Source organism: Microcebus murinus, chromosome 1 (genome assembly GCF_040939455.1).
Source record: "Microcebus murinus isolate Inina chromosome 1, M.murinus_Inina_mat1.0, whole genome shotgun sequence".
Taxonomy (NCBI): Eukaryota; Metazoa; Chordata; class Mammalia; order Primates; family Cheirogaleidae; genus Microcebus; species Microcebus murinus.
This window is the reverse complement of record NC_134104.1, coordinates 144,188,574-144,209,215: the sequence shown is the minus strand read 5'-3', so window position 1 is coordinate 144,209,215 and position 20,642 is coordinate 144,188,574. Positions and strand designations below refer to the sequence as shown.

The 20,642-nt window shown below is 37.5% G+C and overlaps 1 protein-coding gene across 5 annotated transcripts in view; it reads right to left on the bottom strand.

The window, feature by feature from the left end:
* GOLGA4 (golgin A4) overlaps nt 1-20,348 on the bottom strand; it is a 108,779-nt gene extending 88,431 nt beyond the window's left edge. For 3 of the 5 annotated variants that reach the window (XM_012745410.3, XM_012745411.3, XM_012745413.3), the window contains exons 1-3: nt 20,222-20,348; nt 9,114-9,203; nt 1,662-1,760 (exon numbers count right to left, since the gene is read on the bottom strand). In XM_012745410.3, the coding sequence (XP_012600864.2) occupies nt 1,662-1,760; nt 9,114-9,203; nt 20,222-20,293 (261 nt within the window). In that variant the 5' untranslated portion in view covers nt 20,294-20,348. The remainder of the gene's footprint in view (nt 1-1,661; nt 1,761-9,113; nt 9,204-20,221) is intronic. The other 2 variants (XM_012745414.2, XM_076006342.1) reach the window with 1 other exon arrangement.
* Between the last annotated feature and the right edge of the window lie 294 nt (nt 20,349-20,642).

Here is a 20,642-nt window from a genome sequence, read left to right as displayed (position 1 = left end):
TCAGAGGACAGGACCCTGCATTTTCATCTTGGTCCCCAGAACCTAACATTTTGCCTATATGAATTAACTTTTACCTTCCTGTTCTCTGCCATTTCAAACATTTCAAAAGTCCTTGTGCAGTCACTAGCCTCCGAATAAGCCTCTGAAGGCCCTCTCTCAGAGAAAAGCCTGAAGAACTAGCTCAATATGTGTCAATACTCAAAAATCACCAATACTTTCTATTGGAGGAAATTCTTAGATAAACAGAAAACCCTTTTAAAGAATATTTAACTTAAAAGCACACACAAGTTCCCTGCCAGATTTGTCTTTAATTGTATTTTTTTTTAAATCTTTCAACTACAATTTTATTGACTGCTGAACACTAAGCAGAAGGCAATTTTTAGAATTGGGGTAAAGAGATACATTTTTTAAAAATTGAATTAAGGAAAAGTCAGCACCTGGTGAACTCATAATGGAATGAAACGTTCACTAATTTTTTATTCTAATATGGGTTTCCCTTTGTTCCATGAGGAGAAATAGCTTTTATCAAAAAAAATCAAAATTTAAATAAAAATACTTTTACTCTTCTTAAATTATTTTTAAATAGTTCTAAAACCTCAACTTTTATGCTAAAAGCACTTTCTACAAGAAAATAGATACTCAATACAAATGATATACTTTTATATACTTAAAGAAGTGGGACTATGAGAAGTTTCTCTTTTTAAAAAATTTTTTCTATTACTACTATATGAAGCATAAAGCTAAGGCATCACTAGAAATCTCATTTTCACCCTAGCTGCTTTCTTTCCTAAAACCAAGCTTAGAATGTAATTTAAGATTGCTACTGGTGGGGTAAAAAAAAAAACAAAGATCGCTACTGGCCATACACATACCAAATTTTTACTGCCTACATGGTTTAAGAAATATTCTTTCATCACCAGCTACCTATTAAGGTTAAATCAATTTTTATTGTTTAGAAAAGCCTCAATCCCAGTTCAATCAGTGTCTAATCTAACACCAAAAGCTATCCTTCCTGGGCAAACATCTCTAAATTTTAATTCGCTAAACTATGAACCTACCAAATACTTTAAATAGGAAAATGTCCACTTTCCCAAAATGAAATTATATGCAAGATTCAAAACTGTGAATTCAATCAGTTGAAAACAAATGAGACAATTATTTCCTTTTAGATGTTTAACACAAAAAATTGGTCATTGCAAAATAATATGCAATTATTTGTTACAGTAGAATCCACCTACCTAGTCAATGTTGTTTAATTATGGATTTATATAACAAATTTTCCCCCTGAAAAATGTGAGCCACTTCTCAAAATATTCTTGGCCTCCTACTAATAGTAGAACAGAGATTTCTAGCATTGCATACCTTTTTTTAGTTAACAAGCAAACATTCCCTAGAGAGAAAACTTAAGAGTTTAGACTAAGTGAAGGTAACCATTAGTGAAAGGAGTGTTATTTTGTTGCTGTTAAAAAGCCACCAGGAAGCACACCAGCCATCAGAATTCAGCAGTTTACTCTCTGATATTTTAGAGCAAGGTTAGCAACAAGACACTGAAGATGCTTTGAAAGATGGTAAGTGATGAGCAACGTGAGATTTGCATCTACAACTGTCAAATTACTTTGCTTCCCGGCAAAGGGAATGCAGAAAGCGGTGGAAGGACTCACCACACTGTCACTCTGTGTTTTAGGCTGTATGGAGGAATCCAAAGCAAAGATAGTATACTCAGAGAGAAAAGCAGGCTCTGCTATCATCCCGGCTAGTAGCTGTCTCATTCAGTGTAATAAGCAGAAGTATAAAAATAAAACAAATGATGAAAAACAAATCATAATGGCATGTTGTAAAGTGTTCTCACCACACAGCATGCATAATACTATAATGACTATCACCATCACCACCACCATCCCACCCACAGAAATAAGCTACAGAGAAAGGTCAGGAATGGAGGTGAGTTGATAAGTTTGGGATTTAAAAGCCCAACTTATAAACAACTTGCTTACCGGCATGCAAATGATATATACAACAGAAACCATGGCACACAGCATATCTGGCAATTTGGCATAAAAATTCATACCAATAAAAAACAACATATTAGGGTAAAAAGTTTCAGATAGGCAAGATAAATAAATTCCAGAGATCTTCTATACAGCATAATGCCTACAACTAACAATACTGTATTATACACTTAAAATTTTCTAGGAAGGTCAACCTTATGTTAACTGTTCTTAGCAATAAAAATAATGATGAAAATAAAAATAATAATGGGTATGGGAGGAAACAAATATGTCTAGGTCCTTGATGGTGGTGATGGTTTCATAGATACATACTTCTCCTCAAACTCATGAAGTTGTGTACTTTAAATATGAACAGCTTTTTACATGTCAATCACACATCAGTAAAGTGGGTTAAAAAACACATAGTAAAAAACACAAAGCCTTAGTATAACATTCATAAATATTGAGCCCTTCATTTTTATATATTCAAAAAGATCACATGAAAATGTATAGGGATGATAAAACACAAAAAGCTTTAAATAATCATTGCTTTGTACTTATATACATTATTTCTCTCTCCAAAATATGTACAAAAATAGCTTTTGAAACAGAAATTTATGGTAAGTTTTAAAGATAAATTATATTACACTAATCCTTTTGGTATATATTCTCTTCTGTGCTTTAGTTTTCTTTCAGAAACTGTATACTAAAGACCAAAATACTAACACAATCATGAATTAGATATACAAGAAATTATAATTACAATAAATTTTTATAGAAGTTACACAAATCCATACATGTGACAAAACTGCTTAGAACTACACACACACACACACACACACACACACACACATACACACACACAAACAGGATGAGTACATGTAAAACTGCTAAAATGTGTACAAGCTCTGTGGATGTCACAGTTTACCAATGTCAATTTCCTCATTTGGATAGTGTACTATAATTATATAGAAAAAATTAGCCAGGCATGGTGGCACATGCCTGTAGTCCCAGCTACTCAAGAGGCTGAGGCAGAAGGATTGCTTGAGCCCAGGAGTTTGAGGTTGCTGTGAGCTAGGCTGACACCATGGCACTCTAGCCAGGCAACAGAGTGAGACTCTTGTCTCAAAAAAAAGATGTTACTACAGGGGGAAAATGGGTGAAGGTATACAGGGCCTCCTCCTCAAAAATTTTTAGAACTTCCTATGAATCTATAATTATTTCAAAATAAAAACTTGTAAAAATGGATCTTTGCAACATTACATTAGCAGTTAACATATTATGTAATATAGAGTTACATAATATATTATGTGATGAAGCTGAGACAGGAGGATTACTTGAGCCCAGCTTTCAAGACGAGCCTGGGCAACACAGGGAGGCCCCATTTCAAAAAACAAACAAACAAATAATATATATTGAGTAATATATAACAAAGAACTAATATCTGAATATGTCTGCAAAAGCTTAAGAACATACACTTTTCATCTCAGTACTACAGAGTTATGGATACTAAATAGAGCCTTCACTAACTCTTTTTCTGGTCCTACATTAGAGACCATTAATAACTGTGGATAGGAAAAATATTTTTTAGTCTTTTCTGTTATATTAATAACTGGTACTCCTTGGATAGGATTCAAGAATTGACTTTATACTAAATTCTAAATTTTAGTAGTATACTAAAATGTCAAGGTTGGATTTTTGAACGAGAAATGTTGTTCTGGTTCTTTGGCTCCTTGCTTGGAAGAGTCGCAAGCGGGGCTGGTGTGATGGAGTGAACACAGACATGAAGCAATTCCACACAAACAGCTTTCATTGCAGAAAAGAAAGAAAAAGGAAGAAAACTATACAAAGTGAAAATACGTTCCAGAGAGAGAAACAGGTCAGTCTCCAGGAGTGGAGAAAGATGTTAAGGACTCTCAGGTGGTTTCCTTTTATTGGCCTGGCCCAAGGGAGGGCTTATGGGAAGTGTGGGATGTTACCAGACGGATGATATATGTGACTGTTGGGTGTTCTGTGTTTTCCTGCAGCCCTTCCCCTGAATGGTCCCCGGCTTCTCCACCCCTAGGAACTGCCCTGCTGGCCTGTATCTGCCATCTGACTTCTAGGACTCCAGTTTGGGTTTCCCACCCTGTGGCAAGACCCAGGTGATCACAAATTCAAGTCATTAAGCCAATGTGAGGTTTGATTCAGTTCTTGGTCATAAGGCCTCCCTAAGGACTGCAAGTTTCCCATAATGGGCCATAGACAGCTCTAGGCAGCAGTTAGCAACAGCTTTTCTCAACCTCCTTTCACCAGCACTAAGAATCCCAGGTTAGCCCTCAGCTTGTAGCACAAAATCTAACTCCCCCACACAGAATACTTCTAGCCCTAAGGCATCCACTATATATTATGAATTAATGTATCTCCTATGTACCTAGTATGGTACTAGTTTCATACCATCCTTAGAAGAATTAAGAAAACAGTTACTCAAATCCTTTCCCATAGAGCTTAATTCTCTCACAGAACCCTAGTTGAAAAGGGCTGCCTTTGTCTCAATCTTGAGCCCTCCAGAACCATAGCTTCATTCCCTCTCAGCCCAGGGAGATGTTAACCTTGTTTGTGTACCCAGATACAACTCTCAAATCTTTTTTTTTAAGTTTCTTCTACTAGTGTGTTGTTGAAACAATAAAGATCCCTTAAGGGTAAACTCACAGCATGACTGGACTAGAGTCCTTCAGGTGAGGATTTAGCACATACCATTGTAACTGATTCTTTCTAATAACCAGCAGTCCTTTCCCCAGTGAAAATACTTTCCTTCAGAAAGTATTATAACTTATTTTCAGTAATTTTTAGATTTCTTTTTACTCATAGGCAACAAAAGCTTGACTGTCATCTCTCATATATAATGCTGACAGGAAGGGCTTAAGAAGTTTAATACCTTACCGAGAGTATAAAACCTTCTGCCTCCATGATAGATGGTCCTGTTTCTATTTTCCCAGACACTGTTAACACATTAACTGCCATATGAGCTATATTTAACTCACACTAGTTCTGAGCCCAGGGCCTCATGAAGCATATGTAACTCACATGTCTCTTTACCTTGGGAGATGCATGAACTATTTTTCCAGTTGCGTATAACTCACACATAGAAAACAATAAAAAATAACAAGTTTTTCATTAAATTTGAAAGGATCATTTTGTTTCTGAAGTTTTTATCCTATTTTTATAATAAAGTACTGTGGCCCCAAAGAAAAAAATTTTTTTCTAGTATGGCAGACAATGTGTCGAATACAACTGTTAGCAGCAACACTTACTATTTTGAGTAAATTAAACTCACTACATTCTTACTTGCAACACTGTATACCTTAAAAAGTATCTGTGATAGTATACTCTACAGAAGACAGGATAATAAAATGGTCTACTGCAGCAGCAAATGAGAAAATATGCAGTACAGACTGTTGGTAAGTCATTTTGATCAAATTCAAGACCTCAAGTCAAGGCTCTATTTTGTCTATACAGCTATTTCTACTATACATAAAGCCTTTAAACAAAAACAGATAGCAAAAAAAGACAAAGTATCTAACTTTCCCTAGCCCTAATCACCACTGAAAAGATCAAGGATATATAAAGATGGGAAAAAGCATGTATCAGCCCAGGAAAAAAAGGCGCAATACAGATTCAAGGGAGTTTTGCTAAGTCCATGGCACTTTAGACTTGAGCAAAATAAGTCAGCAAAAATCAGCTTGCCACTCCAATTCTGGGAATATTCAGCATATTCAACAAGAAAGTAGAACCAAAAGTTGATTCTCAAAAAAAAAAAAAAAAAAAAAAAATCAACAAAATTGACAAAACTTTAGCTAGACTGATGGAAGAAAAAAAAAAAAAAAAAGAAGAGTCATTACTGAAATCAGGAATGAGAGGAGATTACTGTCAAATTTGCAGAAATAAAAAGGATTATAAAACCATCCTATGTGTTTTGGGTTTTTTTGGGTTTTTTTCTTTAAGTAGAGGTGGGGTCTTGCTCTTGTTCCTGCTGGTCTGAACTCCTGACCTCAAGGGATCCTCCCACCTGGCCTCCCAGAGTGCTAGGATTACAGGCATGAGCCACCACACCCAGCCTATCCTATGTGTTAAAAGAAAAGGTGTTTGCCTATTTGGGTATGGGCCGATCAGTTGGTATACTGAAATTGGCAGAAGCTTTACTGCTGTGATTGGCTAAGACTCAGGAGTTGCTACAAAAAATACATTCCTAATTTAGGTTTTCAGTTTGTTAATGTACTAAATTAGGCAGTTACATATGTAGGGACTCGAGGTACAGAGGCAGCCTCAGGCCAAATTTCATTTAACATATGTATGCCATCTCAAAACAAATTTGCTTCTAAAAAAAAATAAAATAAAATAAAATAAAAAACATATGTATGCCAACAAATTAGGTAACTTAGATAAAATGGACAAATTCCTAGAAAGATACAAATTACAAAAAACTAGAAAATATGAATAGAGCTATAAAAAGTAGAGATTGAATTAGTAATCAAAACACTTCCCACAAAGAAAAGCCCACACATGTGGTTTCATTAGTAAATTTTACCAAACATTTAAAGAATACCAATTCTTCACAAACCCTCCCCAAAAAGGTAAGATCTCAAGGAAAGTATACATTCTATACTTCTATTCTTTATCAGCTCATTTAAATATACACACCATGAATAGAGCATATATGCCATTAACTTTGAATGCAAAAACTGCACTATGAAATTTTTGTTTATTTTGCTATCAACATCTAAATAAAGGTCTTTCTAACTTTGTTTTAAAGTAACCTCATCAGCACAATTTGAAAGTATCCTTCTGGCTGGGCATGGTGGCTCATGCCTGTAATCCCAGCACCCTGAGAGGCTGAGGTGGGAGGATAGCTTGAGCTCAGGAGTTTGAGGTTGCTATGAGTTAGGCTGACAACATAGCACAGGCCCTGGCAACAGAGTGAGTCTCTGTCTCAAAAAAAAAAAAAAACTGTAAAATTTGATTTGTGATATTGAGACTTTCTCCAAACTAACCTATAAACTCAATGCAATCCCAATCTTTGTAAATTTGTTTTGTTGTCATTGTTTGTTTTATTTTGTTTTGAGTTTTTGTGGAACTTAAATATCTAATTATAAAATTTATATGGAAAGGAATAAGAATAATCAAGACATTCAAAAAGATCCTGGCAGGAGGACCTGCTCTACTGAAAGCAAGAATTAATATAAAAAACTATAGTTATTAAGACAGTGTAGTATCAAATCAAAGATTAAAAAAAAATGGAAAAGAATAGAGAGCTCCAAAAAAAGCCACTAAAATATGGACACAGTTTCTGAAAAGAGGTAGTAGAGTGAAATAGTGTGGAAAAAATGAGACAACTGGATAGACACACTGTGTGGGATGAAAACTGATCTCTATCTCACACCATATTGAAAAAGCATTTTTGATTAGACTACAAATCTAAATGTGAAAAGCAAAACAAGATAACACAGGAAATACTCTCAACGTAAGAAAAGAATTCATCAATAAGAAACAAAGAACAATAGCTATCAAATAAAATATTAATAAATTAGACACAATGTAAAAACTAAGAACCTCTGTTCATCAAAGGATACAAGGGAACAAAAGGCAAGCAACAGGGTGGAAGAAGATATTTATAAGATATATATCCACTGCTCTACATACTTGCCAGTTCGAGGAAAAAGAAAGATATATATCCAATAAAGAACTCCTATCCATTCTATATAAAAAATAACTCCTAGCCAGGCACAGTGGCTCACACCTGTAATCCTAGCACTTTGGGAGGCTGAGGTGGGAGAATCACTTAAGGCCAGGAGTTCGATGCCAGCCTGAGCAAGACTGAGTCCTCATCTCTACAAAAAATATAAAAATTAGCTGAGCATAGTGGTGTGTGCCTGTAGTCCCAACTACTTGGGAGACTAAGGCAGGAGGATCGCTCGAGTCCAAGAGTTTGAAGTTGCAGTGAGTTATGATGATGCCATAGCACTCTAGCCGGGAAGATACACCAAGACCCTGTCATTCATAAATTCATAAATATATAAATAAATATATAAAGTCTACAAATAAATAAGAAAAAGATAATCCAATAGAAAAATGGGCAAGAAACCTAAACAAGCACTTCACAAAGAAGATATTAAATTACCAATAAACACATGAAAGAAACATCCTCAATCTTATTAGTCATCAAATACAAATTAAAATCCTAACAAAAGGCCACTACACACAAACCCAAATGGCTGAAATTAAAAAGATTATCAAGAATGTAGAGCAAATGCAACTTTCATAAACTCCTGGTGGGAATGTAAATTTCTAAAACCACTCTGGAAAACAAGCATCATTATCTTCTAAAGTGTTAAAACTAAGTATATACTTTGAGTCAGCAATTCTACTCCAAAGTACATACCAACAGAAATGCAGGTACACGTATACCAAATGAAATATACAATAATGTTCACTGCAGCATAATTCACAACAACCAAAAATTGGTTGTTGGTCAAATGTTTAACTTTAATGTCTACCTTTAGAAAGCATACTTAAGTGGTAAAACTATAAAGAGAAGGAAGGAAGCAAATGTCAAAAATTCAAGATAGTGGTAATCTTTCAGGGGCAGGTAGGAAGCACTAAAATGCTAGCAGTGTTCCTTTTCTTGACCTGGGGGGACTCACATCATGATAATTCACTGAATTGTGCACTTGCACTTTACCCTCTTTTCTGTACTTGTGTTACATTTCACAGAAAGAAAAAAGTGTTGGAAAAAATGAGTTGTGGTGCCAGCTGCTAGTTACATGGAATCAGTTAAGTTACTTCTCAGTTTCCACTCACTACCTTGAAAAAATGATGCTATGTTACCGTTTAAATTGTTATCAAATTATTCTGAAAACTTCAAATATTAAATAGAGTATATCCTCTCAAATTAAGGTTCTCATCAAAAACACACTTTATGAAACCATAACTGCTATTTGCAAAAATATTGACCAATTATATTAATAAAAACAAAACCTAGGAATGAAATAATGGACCTGTCAAAATAGTTTCCTACTGTTATCAACAGCATTACATTTTAGTTAGCTTCTTATAATGGGTATATTGAAAAAGAAATTCCAAACTTACCTCTTTATTGGGTGTACCTTCATCAAGTTGCTCTGTAAATGAAGATGTCCTGCTCCTGGTTCTTACTGGTGTTGAAGAATTGGAGGAAGCCTAGATTTAAAAAATTATGGCATTCTTAGTCCAAGTCCAAAGAATTCAGTGAAAGAAAAGAGCAAACACATGAAAAGCAGAAAAGAATAACAAACATAATCAACTAGAAGACCCAGCCTACCAGGCCTGGGTTCTTGGCCTGACTGCCACCAACTAGAACTATGATCTTTGCTAAATTAACTTTTTAGGACTATATGTCTTAATACATAAAAATAGGTTGTGATGGTAATGTTACAATGATAACATTAAGGGAAACTAACGCCAGGTGAGGAGTATATAAAAACTCTCTGTACTATCTTTGCAACTTTTTTGTAAATCAAAATTATTCCAAAATTAAAAGTTCATTTTTTAAAAAGAAAAGCTGCCAATGCAACCTTTAAGTTCCCTTCCAGCTCTAACATTCACTACTATGAAGTACACAGGTAACCAGTACTTCCTTACCTCTCTAACCAAGGGCCTTGCTTAATTTAAGCCTACCTTGAACATCATTGCTGGATACTGACATGTTAGTCCATTTAAACTCTGTAGAGGATAGTCTGACTCCTGTAATGCTCAGTACAAAATCCTTTGGGAGTAAGAGCCCAAAATTTAAACTAGGAGTTTGAAGTTTACTCTAAGTAAACTAAAAACAGCCTGAAAAGTATAAAACCTAAACTTCAAGACTCTCCTATACCTATAGCAAAATAGATCTGAACTCATATACACACAGAAGTGAATGAGTCTTTGTATCTTACCATTTTGTAGTTGCACAGTTCTACATAAAAGGCATTTAATAAATATTTGTCAAATAAATGAGTCAATGAATGAATAACTGGAACTCTGGTTTGTCAAATCTGTGCACATACTATTCTGGCTAGGCTAGAACTGAGAGGTCATGAGGGATAGTGTATATATATACACACTCTATACACACATACATATTTAGTTTATGAAAAACATAACATTTCACATCAAGACAGATATTCAACAGATGGTGTTGGGACAACTGGCTATCCACATGGAAGGAGAGACACAAATCAGATCCTTACTTCATATTTAAGCTATATTAAATATTTAAGTGGTTTTTTTAAAAATTGAAATACAAAAAGAAAATATAAGAGTCTATTTCAATAACCTCTGAACAGGAAAGATTTTTATGTCAAAAGCATAAATCAAAAGGAGCAGTTTAATTGGGAGAGGGAAAGCACCTAAATATATGTCAAAAGTTTAATAACCTTTTTTCTATGAATAGCTTTTGTAAGTTCATAAGTTATAACTCAAAAAACTTACTAACCCAATCAATCTTCTTTTTATCTGGGGCAGGTAACCTGAGCTCCATCAATCAAACACCCTCATGAGACCTCAGTCATAAATGAGCAATGTGAGAAAACAGGCAAAATTAAAGTTCATCATCTGGTGAGCATGGAGACATAACTTTATGCAACCAAACAGACATGAGCTGTGCACTGGAAGATGCAATACTGGTGCCAAGCTGAGGCAGCTGCAATATTTTTAGAGTAGTTTCCCCAGTATAGCTGGATGTAGCAATCAGCCCAGACTTTTAGACCCTCAAGGAAATTCTGTAAGCCACCGAATCTTTTTAATAAATTCCTTTTCTGTTTACCTGACTACACTAAGTTCTGTTGCTTACAACTAAGAAATCTAACATACACACTCCTTCTAAAAGATGAATCAAAAAAATCAACACATGATAGATGAAATTAGCTATGCAGAGAAGTCACCTTAAGGGATAATATATCCTCTCCCACTCAAGACAAAAACACAAAATTCACAGGCATGGTGGCTCATAACTATAATCCCAGCACTTTAAGAGGCTGAGGTAGGAGGATCACTTGAGCTCAGAAGTTCAAGACCAGCCTGGGTACAAAATTTGTTTTTAAAAATTAGCCAGGCATGGTGGTGTATGCGTGTTGTCCCAGCTACTTGGGAGGCTGAGGACTGCTTGAGCCCAGGAGTTTGAGATTACAGTAAGCTATGATCATTATGATTGTGCCACTGTACTCCATCCTGGACAACAAAGTGAGACCCCATCTCAGAAAACAAAACAACAACGAAAAAAAAAAAAAAAAAAACCAACCAGGAAGAGTAAGGACTTAAAAATATAAACAAGAAAATGGTTGAATGTAAAATAAAGCTGAAGTCTTATAAGTGATTTAAATGTCCAGAAAATATATGAGTAAAAGTTGACATTATGCTTAGAAAATAGGAAGGGAAAGCACAGTCACTGGACTGCTAATAAATGACAAATGTTGAAAGAACATCAAAAATAGCTTCCATTAAAGTTGAGGGAAATTCAATAAACCCTTCCCACACTTAGAGTAATAATTTTAAACCATGCCAGCTTTGAAGGCTGCAGATGCTTTAAAGGCTGCCACTATTAGGGAGGAGGAGTTCCATTTGTATCTATGTACTAACAAATGGTTATATATAAGATCTTTAATAAAAGGGTCACTAAGGGGTAAAAAGTTAGAGGAAAGTAATTAGAAAAGTACTATCAGACTAGCAGAAATATCTCTTGACCAACCAACTCTGTATCAGAATTCCACTGTGTCTAAGAAATCTTTGGGTTATTAATTCAGCTTTCCAAATGTTCAGATGTGGTCACGCAGTGACCTTCCAATTGCTTGAAAAGTATACTCCACTGCAAGGTTTAAAAATTGGCCCTATGTCTTTATACTTTGCCTTCATGTGAGTCTAATAAGTAACTGAGAGCGTCGTCAGCTCTGGATAAACTAAGAAAAATCGAATGATGAGGTTTACCAAAGTTAAAGAAGAGGTTCTAAAATACACTGTCCTGAGAAAAATAGTACTATCTGGCAAAACTTGGCTGATGGCTTGTTGGTCTTCCCCTAAAGTTATAAAGCAAAGATCACACGAGAGAGTGGATGTGACTGTAAAGTATATAACACTGCATAAAGAACTAACTGTACTTGAGCACTTGTTCCAAGTGCCTGGATCTTTAATGAGATATCCTCACTTCAAGATATAAAGGTTACACCTGTAATCCTAGCATTTTGGGAGGCCAAGGTTGGAGGATCCTTTGAGGCCTGGGGTTCAAGACCAGCCTGAGCAATGTAGCAAGACCCCATCTCTCCAAAAACATTTAAAAATTAGCCAGGCATAGCAGTCTACGCCTGTAGTCCCAGCTACTTGGGAGGTTGAGGCAGGAGGATCACTTGAATGCAGGAGTTTGAAGCTGTAGTAAGCTATGATCCCACCACTGCACTCCAGCCCCAGGCAACAGAGCGAGACCCTGCCTCAATAGAAAAAAAGGATATAAAGGGATTTATGTTCCTTCAAACCAAACATGGGCTGATTAATTCTCATAGCCATAAAAAATCTGAAGTCAGATTTCTAAGCTATTAGCCAAGAAACCTGATGGCTACATTCAGACTCACAATTAATATTTTATTGCCCACACACTGATTATTAACTGACCACAGGTCTCAATTTCAGTATAAGAAAAACCGTTTTAGTCACTGTAGTAGGCAGAATTCTAGGATGACCCTCACCCTATAAATATATCATTCCTGTGATTGTATTACACAGCAAAGGGATTTTGATGTTTAAGGTTGCTCATCAGTTGGCTCTGAGTTAATCAAAAGATTACCTTGAGGAATCTAACCTAATTACATAAGCTCTTCAAATATGGGTCTAGAGGACAGAGGGCAGAGAGATGCAATCTTGCTGTCCTGAAAGAAAGCAAAACGCCTAAGGGGGCACTTGGCGAGGAATGCTGGCAGTCTCTAAGAGCTGAAAGTCAGCAAAAAATGAGGACCTCAGTTCTATAACCAGAAAGGGCCGAATTCTACCACAACCACATGAGCATGGAATAGGACCTGAGCTCCAGACGAGAATGCAGACTGGACAACAGCTTGATTTTAGCCTTGCCAGACACTGAACAGAGAACCTAGTCACAGCATGCCATACCTCCGACGTACAGAACTGTAAAATAATAACTGAGTTATTAAGCACTAAGGTTGTGGTAACTAGTTATGCAACATTATAAAACTAATACAGTCACCTTTAGGAATAAACCTCAAATGCCTTGTTCCTATACCATGATTTTTCAACATCCATCAAGACTCTACTCAGATGTCACCCTGACCCTCTCCAGAAATGCCTTCCTATATGCAGTCACAACACCCTGTACACACCACCATCACACTGAAAGTACCTGTCTCTGAACCCTGTGGTCCAGGGACTGAATCTGCCTTTAAGGCAAATGCAGCATCCAGCATAGCACCTTGCAGGCACACTGTTAAATAAATAAATGCTCTACAATTACAAATGCTTTCAAATACATTATCGCCTGTGATCCTCTCAACCAACCTGAAAGGTAAGCAGGACAGATATTATCATTCCCAATTTCCTGATGAGAATATAAGATGCTCAGCATGCTCACATAGCTTGCCCAAGTTGCATACTACGAGATCTGAGTTAGCACACAGGTCTTGTGATTCCCTCACCCATTTCTCCATTCTTTTGTGTTACTGTTGTTCCTACAAGTTCAGAGAAAATTCACTACTAGCTCCTACAAGTTCAGAGAAAATTCACTAGTAAACTACAGAAATGATCCCTGAAAGTAGTATTCACCAGTATTCTTTAGATCACTGTTTCTTAGACATTTTTCCCTGAGACACAAAGTAAAAAATAATTAATACCACCCAATTTACCTAGGGACACATCTAAAACAAGTCTTACAGAACAACCTTAACTCTTATGACATGAAATATCATATTCCCTGACCTAATTTTTCACTTAAAAAAAAAAGCTGCTCAATCCACTGATTTTACAACCCACTTGAACTACTTTCACTATACCATGTTATCCCTGAAAGAACAATGTTGATAAACATGCCTACTAACTCTTAAATCTAGAATACATCAAGTATATTTAATGAATTTTAATTACACAAAAAACAGTAATTAAAAAACATTAAAAAAAAACAAACCATAAATCCCAGGCTGAACAATACAATCGAAAGATAACACAATTTTGGATATTCATAATACTGGGAAGTTCCATATTAAAGTCAAAACTATGTTAATCTAAGTTTATTCCATTAGTGGATGTAATAGTGGAATTGCTAAAGATATATATCTATAAACCTCTTCAGGCATCATGAGGTTTAACCATTTTAAATCTATAATTTTCTGAAATCAATTAACTAATTCCAGTTTTCTAAGATAAAAGGAAACTGAATATAATGTTTTCTAGGCCAGTTGTCACTGCTATCCATTATGCTACTTATAGCAAGTCTTCGCCTTCATTCTGGCCTATTACTAGTTTAGAAACTAGGTAACTATATTATTGGAATTATGGATAAAATAAGTATGAGAAAGCTCTAAATGAGGGATTATTTTGTTTTCTTATAACTTACATTAGCTATGGAATGTGAAGTTAGTAATATTAACATTTTGGGCTGCTTATAGGCCTTTTGATATATTTCCCGGTTTTTCAGTTATGTCCCAAATAAGTGAGATGTTACTCTTGCACAAGCATAACAAATAATCTGGTTCATTTCACTCTTTTTCTCTCCCACGCCTATGAATAATCAGTCACAGCAGAGACACAGCCATTGAATCCTCAGCACAGCACTGCTGAAAGTCACTGTCAAATCAATTTGACATCCCAGCTCTGAAAGAATGGTCAAAGTAATCTGGGGTTGATTCTTTACATAAACTTTTATATTTTAGGTACCAAAATTATTAGAACTTTTCATCATGTCTTTCATAACGTACGTTCTGATCTAAATGTTCTCTCTGGGAGTTATGCTTTCCCCAATTTCAAGATTGTGACTGGCTTCTTTTCCCCTTTTTTGTTTTCCATTCTGTTGCCCCTTTCCCCTCTCTTCCTAATGCCCCCATCCCAGGGGGAAGATTGAGACTAATTATTCAGTAAACATGAATGTACAATAAGGCTATGTCCCTTCAGAAAGGGACTCTTTGCAATCTGTGGAATTCTTTGCTGTTTGTTTTTGTTTTTATTTTTTTATTTTTATTTTATTTTTTTTTTTGAGACAGAGTCTCGCTTTGTTGCCCAGGCTAGAGTGAGTGCCGTGGCGTCAGCCTAGCTCACAGCAACCTCAAACTCCTGGGCTCAAGCCATCCTCCTGCCTCAGCCTCCTGAGTAGCTGGGACTACAGACATGCACCACCATGCCCAGCTAATTTTTTCTTTTTTTTTTTTTTTCTAACTAGACAGTGAGTTTGGATTAATTTTTTCTATATATATTAGTTGGCCAATTAATTTCTTTCTATTTCTTCTCTCTCTTCAGCCCTGGGCAACCACTATTCCATTTTCTGTCTATATGAATTTGACTACTCTGGGTACCTCATTTAAGCGCAATCGTATTTGTCTTTTTGTATCTGTTTTAAAGTTTAAGTTTTACCAATATTTGAAAAAGGTTAAAAATGTTTTAAAATGTTTTATTCATGTACTACAGATATCCCAAGAAATTACAATGTCTATATTACTTCTTAATGTTTCTTTTATCAAGTTAGTGCTGTAAGAAGTTTAAAAATCCAAAATAGATATTTGTTGTTAAAAAAATAATAAGTGAAACTTGATTTGAAACTTTTAAAACTATTTTTAATTAGTTACTAGGCTTCACATTATCACCAAAGTTGGGCAAATGATTACCTAAAATAATATCCACTTTGGCTAGGCACGGTAGCTCATGCCTGTAATCCCAGCACTTTGGGAGGCCGAGGCAAGAGGATCACTTGAGGCCAGGAGTTTCAGACCAGCATGACCTAGTGAGAATGACCAGCATGACCAGCATGACTTAGTGAGAACTCGTCTCGACAAAAAATAGAAAAATCAGCCAGGCATGGTGGCATGCACCTGTAGTCCCAGCTACTTGGGAGGCTGAGGCAGGAAGAACACTTGAACCCAGCTCAGGGGTTTGAGGCTACAGGGGTATGATGATGCCACTACACTCTATCTAGCCTGGGCAACACAGCAAGACCCTGTCTCAAAAATTAATTAATTAATTAAATTTAAAGTAATAATAACAATAATATCCATCAAAGAAGGATATTAGCATCAACCAAATAGAAGTGACTGGGAAGTCCTAGCCACTCAGGAGACTGAGCGGAGGACAGTTTGAGGTCAGGAGTTCAAGGCTGCAGTGAGCCATGACTGTGCCACAGCTCCCCAGCCTTGTGATGGAACAAGACCCCATCTCTAAAAAAAACAAAGAAAGAAAAGATACAATTGGGGGACTATTAGAAGGCTGTCTTGTTTTTGCTAAATGCTTTTAAAACCTTAAAGGACTCTATACAATATCACTATTACTATTGCTGGAAAGTTTTGCAAATATTGTGATACAAATGTTTCATTTATCTGAGAATTATCCATACTTGACAAATCACTCTAGTTGAAACAAACCTATCAAGTAATCACAGTAATCAGTACTCAGGTAATATGCACACAAAGGCCTCTGAAAACGCAAAATAAATTTCTCAAAATTTGTGTTAATACACTAAAATGCATTAAAGAATCCCTCAGGTACTTGCCCTTACTTTATACAAAATTTTAGAAGTTTACCTGTCTTGTTTCTAAGCCCACAATCATCCAAAAGCAGGAAAAAGAAAGATATATGGCAGATAGCAAGCAAAGTTATGAAACAACTACAAAAAGTAGACCAAGAATAAATGAATAAATTTTTTTGAGTGGGTAAAAGTGCCTTTCACACCTCATTAAATCCTGAGGGCATGGCATCTTCACAAAATAATTTATACTCAAAAATGATAACCCAGAGTCACTGTATTATTACAAATTGAAGATCTTTTCCTTAAGAAAACAAGGATATGTGTAATCTATTGCAAAAGGAATGTCATCAAAAACCTTTTCTTTTTTTCTTGAGACAGAGTCTCACTCTGTTGCTCAGGCTAGAGTGCCGTGGCATCAGCCTAGCGCACAGCAACCTCCAACTCCTGGGCTCAAGCAATCCTTCTGCCTCAGCTTTCCGAGTAGGTGGGACTACAGGACAGGCCACCATGCCCGGCTAACTTTTTCTATATATTTTTAGTTTTCCAGCTAATTTCTTTCTATTTTTAGTAGAGACTGGGTCTTGCTCTTGCTCAGGCTGGTCTTGAACTCCTGACTCAAATGATCCACCCGACTTGGCTTCCCAGAGTACTAGGATTATAGGTGTGAGCCACTGCGCCCAGCCTTTTTTTTAATTCATGCATTTAAAAAATCCTTAATTCTCTAAAAACAATAATCTAGAACTTTTCATTCCTAAAGGGTTATGAATAACTAAAGATTTGGAACCAGAAGAGAATCATAAGTAGTTGATCACTAACAACTTACTTTCGAGTTCTGGATAAATATACATATTACCCCAAAAGATTATTTTAAATCTTTATACACAAAGTGACTTTATTTGATCCAGATGCACTGTCTCATGAGAATCATTAAGATATAGAAACTGAAAGCTCTTATATCTTAGTGTGTAACTAGCTTTATTATTACTAAAAACAACCACCTCTTTGTTAATGCACAAAAGTAATTCATTTTCATGAAGATAAACTAAACATTACAAATAAGAAAAAGTACACGCAATAACTTACCAACACCTTAGAGTACATCCTTCTTAAACTATTTTCACTATATTTGTGCATAAATATACTTACATATATATTCTTTACCACAAAACTGGGATCACATTTTACATGTTGCTTTTAATCTGTCTTTTAACATAAATATCTTTCAATGATAATACTTTTCTATGGGCTTTAACACTAGCTGTGTAACATTAGGCAAGTTTCTTAACCTCTTTGAGACTCATTCCTTCATCTACAAGAGAGGAATAATAGTAGCATCTACCTCACTGGTTTACATGGGATTAAATAAAATAATCTATGTAAAGTATTAAGCAAAATAACTGGAAATAGTAAGGACCCATAAATAGTGACCTTTTTGGCTGGGAGCAGTGGCACACACCTATAGTCCTAGCTAGAGCCCAAAAGTTGGAGGTTGCAGTGAGCTATGATCATGCCACTGCATTCTAGCCCAGACAGCAGAGCAAAACCCTGTCTCAGAAATAATTAATATGTCAACCTTTTTTATGGCTGCATAAAATAACCAACTACCTGATGGAATTTATCCAATTCTCTATTGTTGAACTTTTAGCTAATTTTTTACCAATTAAAACAATGCTGGCCGGGCGCTGTGGCTCACGCCTGTAATCCTAGCTCTTGGGAGGCCGAGGCGGGCGGATTGCTCAAGGTCAGGAGTTCAAAACCAGCCTGAGCAAGAGCGAGACCCCGTCTCTACTATAAAAATAGAAAGAAATTAATTGGCCAACTGATATATATATAAAAAAATTAGCCGGGCATGGTGGCACATGCCTGTAGTCCCAGCTACTCGGGAGGCTGAGGCAGGAGGATCGCTTGAGCCCAGGAGTTTGAGGTTGCTGTGAGCTAGGCTGACGCCACGGCACTCACTCTAGCCTGGACAACAAAGCGAGACTCTGTCTCAAAAAAAAAAAAAAAAAAAAAAAAAAAAACAATGCTGAAATGAAAATCCATGTAGCTAAATCTTCAATACATACTAAATTTTCTTAGAATAAATTTCTAGAAATGGAATCCTGACTCAATATTTTATACAGTCCCAGACATAAGTGCCTTACATTCACTAACACGTCCATTTCCCCACATTCCTCACCTATGCCTCACTTGTAAGGTTTCTCTGTTTCTTAAATAACAGTGTTTTGTAGAGTTAAAAAAGACTGTAGTAGGGTATGAAAAGTACAATCTTTATTATTTAAATTTCAACCATTTACACTTTACAGGAGGGAACAGGCAAGCTTTCATTGCCATTCTGATGTTTTTCTCAAGCATGATGTTTTACTCTACACGAGCTTTAAATTAAAAGAGAATACCTTCACTTTATAGTTTTGGAATAAACTCTATGCAATAGTTGTTTATAAAACAAATGTTATGTTAAAAAATTACAAACACCTACAATAGTCAAAACTCAGCCTTTCTTGCAACCACAAGCAAAGACCAGAAACCCTAAAATTAAGACAGAGATTTATTTGCTTAATCTCTTGAGACTCAGAAAGGCTAGGAAGAATTTCTGCAGAAGCCCTCACCTTCGCCGTTGAGACCAGCACTTGAACACAGTCAGCAAGCTGTTTCTTTAAATTAACACTACTAACACGCCCCCTTTTCCCTGGAAACTTTCCCTGAAACAACAGCACTCCTGAAAAAACGTAACCGTGTTCTAGGAGCAGCAAGACTTTTTAACAAGCAGAAGCAGGGATGTGGACTGGCACAGGGCTAGTAGGGCCTCGGTGTGTCTGCCCCCCGCCGTCTGTCCGGGATCAACCAAGTTATGCGAAATGCCTAACTCGTGACAGCCTCGGGCGCTGGACTCCGGCCACGCAGCCACCTCTTTCAAGTCCCACCGCGCCTGCACGTAGCCTGGCCCAGAACGGCTCGACCCCGGCCCTCACCCTTAAACCAGGGTTTGGACTTAGGAGACTTCCGCCAGGAGTCAGTCCTGCCGGATCCTGGCCATTCCATACTCAATTCCAGGAGGGGCGTGGGAGAAGGCACACCTCGATTAGAGGTCAAATATCACAAGAGACCTGGGTTTTCCCACCTCGCCCTCACTCCCGGTTGAGGTCTCTCTGATGGGTGAGGGGAACCTCCTCTGTGGGTCACAAATCACACAAGTTCGGGGCCTCACGTTCACCCAACTCAGGTCCGGGTTGGACCTAAGGGAAAACTTAAGAGAGATCAGACGTCACGATGGATCCAACCACCCCCATCAACTCGTTACTGGATGGAGTTAGGGGGTGGGAGAATCTGGGTCAGGAGTCACAGAGGACCTCGGCCGCCCAGAGCTCATCCCTGGCCTGGAGTTTGGGACGAGTCCTCAAGTTAGAGGTCAAAAGTCACGGGGAAACTCCCCTCCTCCCACCCCTGCCCCCGCCTTCTAGCCCCCGGACCGATGTAAGGGGTGCCGGGAACTCCGGCAGAAGAGCGGCGGCCATCGTACCTGAGTAGGAGACAGCGCCTGCTGGAGCTGCTGCTGCTCCTCGCTGATCTTTTGCTTCAGTTTCTTGAACATGGCGCAGCGCAGGGTCCTGAGAGTGAATGATACCAAGGGGCAAGAGCCCGGGTGTCCCGGCCGCGGCGGCGACGGCGGCTTCTCTACACCAGGGACAGCTGGGGCCCAGCCTCGCCGCCTCCTCCTTGCGCTTGCGGGCGAGTGCGGACACTCGTCCAGCGGGTGTCGGCGTCGCCGCCGCCGCGTCTCTTTCTTCTGGGTGCCCCTGGTTGCCCTCGGACCCCCATCCAGCCTCGGCAGCGGCGGCGGCGGCGGCGGCGGCGACGACAACGGCAGCAGGTGAACGGTGCGCCCAGGGCGCCTGCGCGGCCTACGTGGAGCTCACGGAGAGAGCTCTACGGAGCGCCGT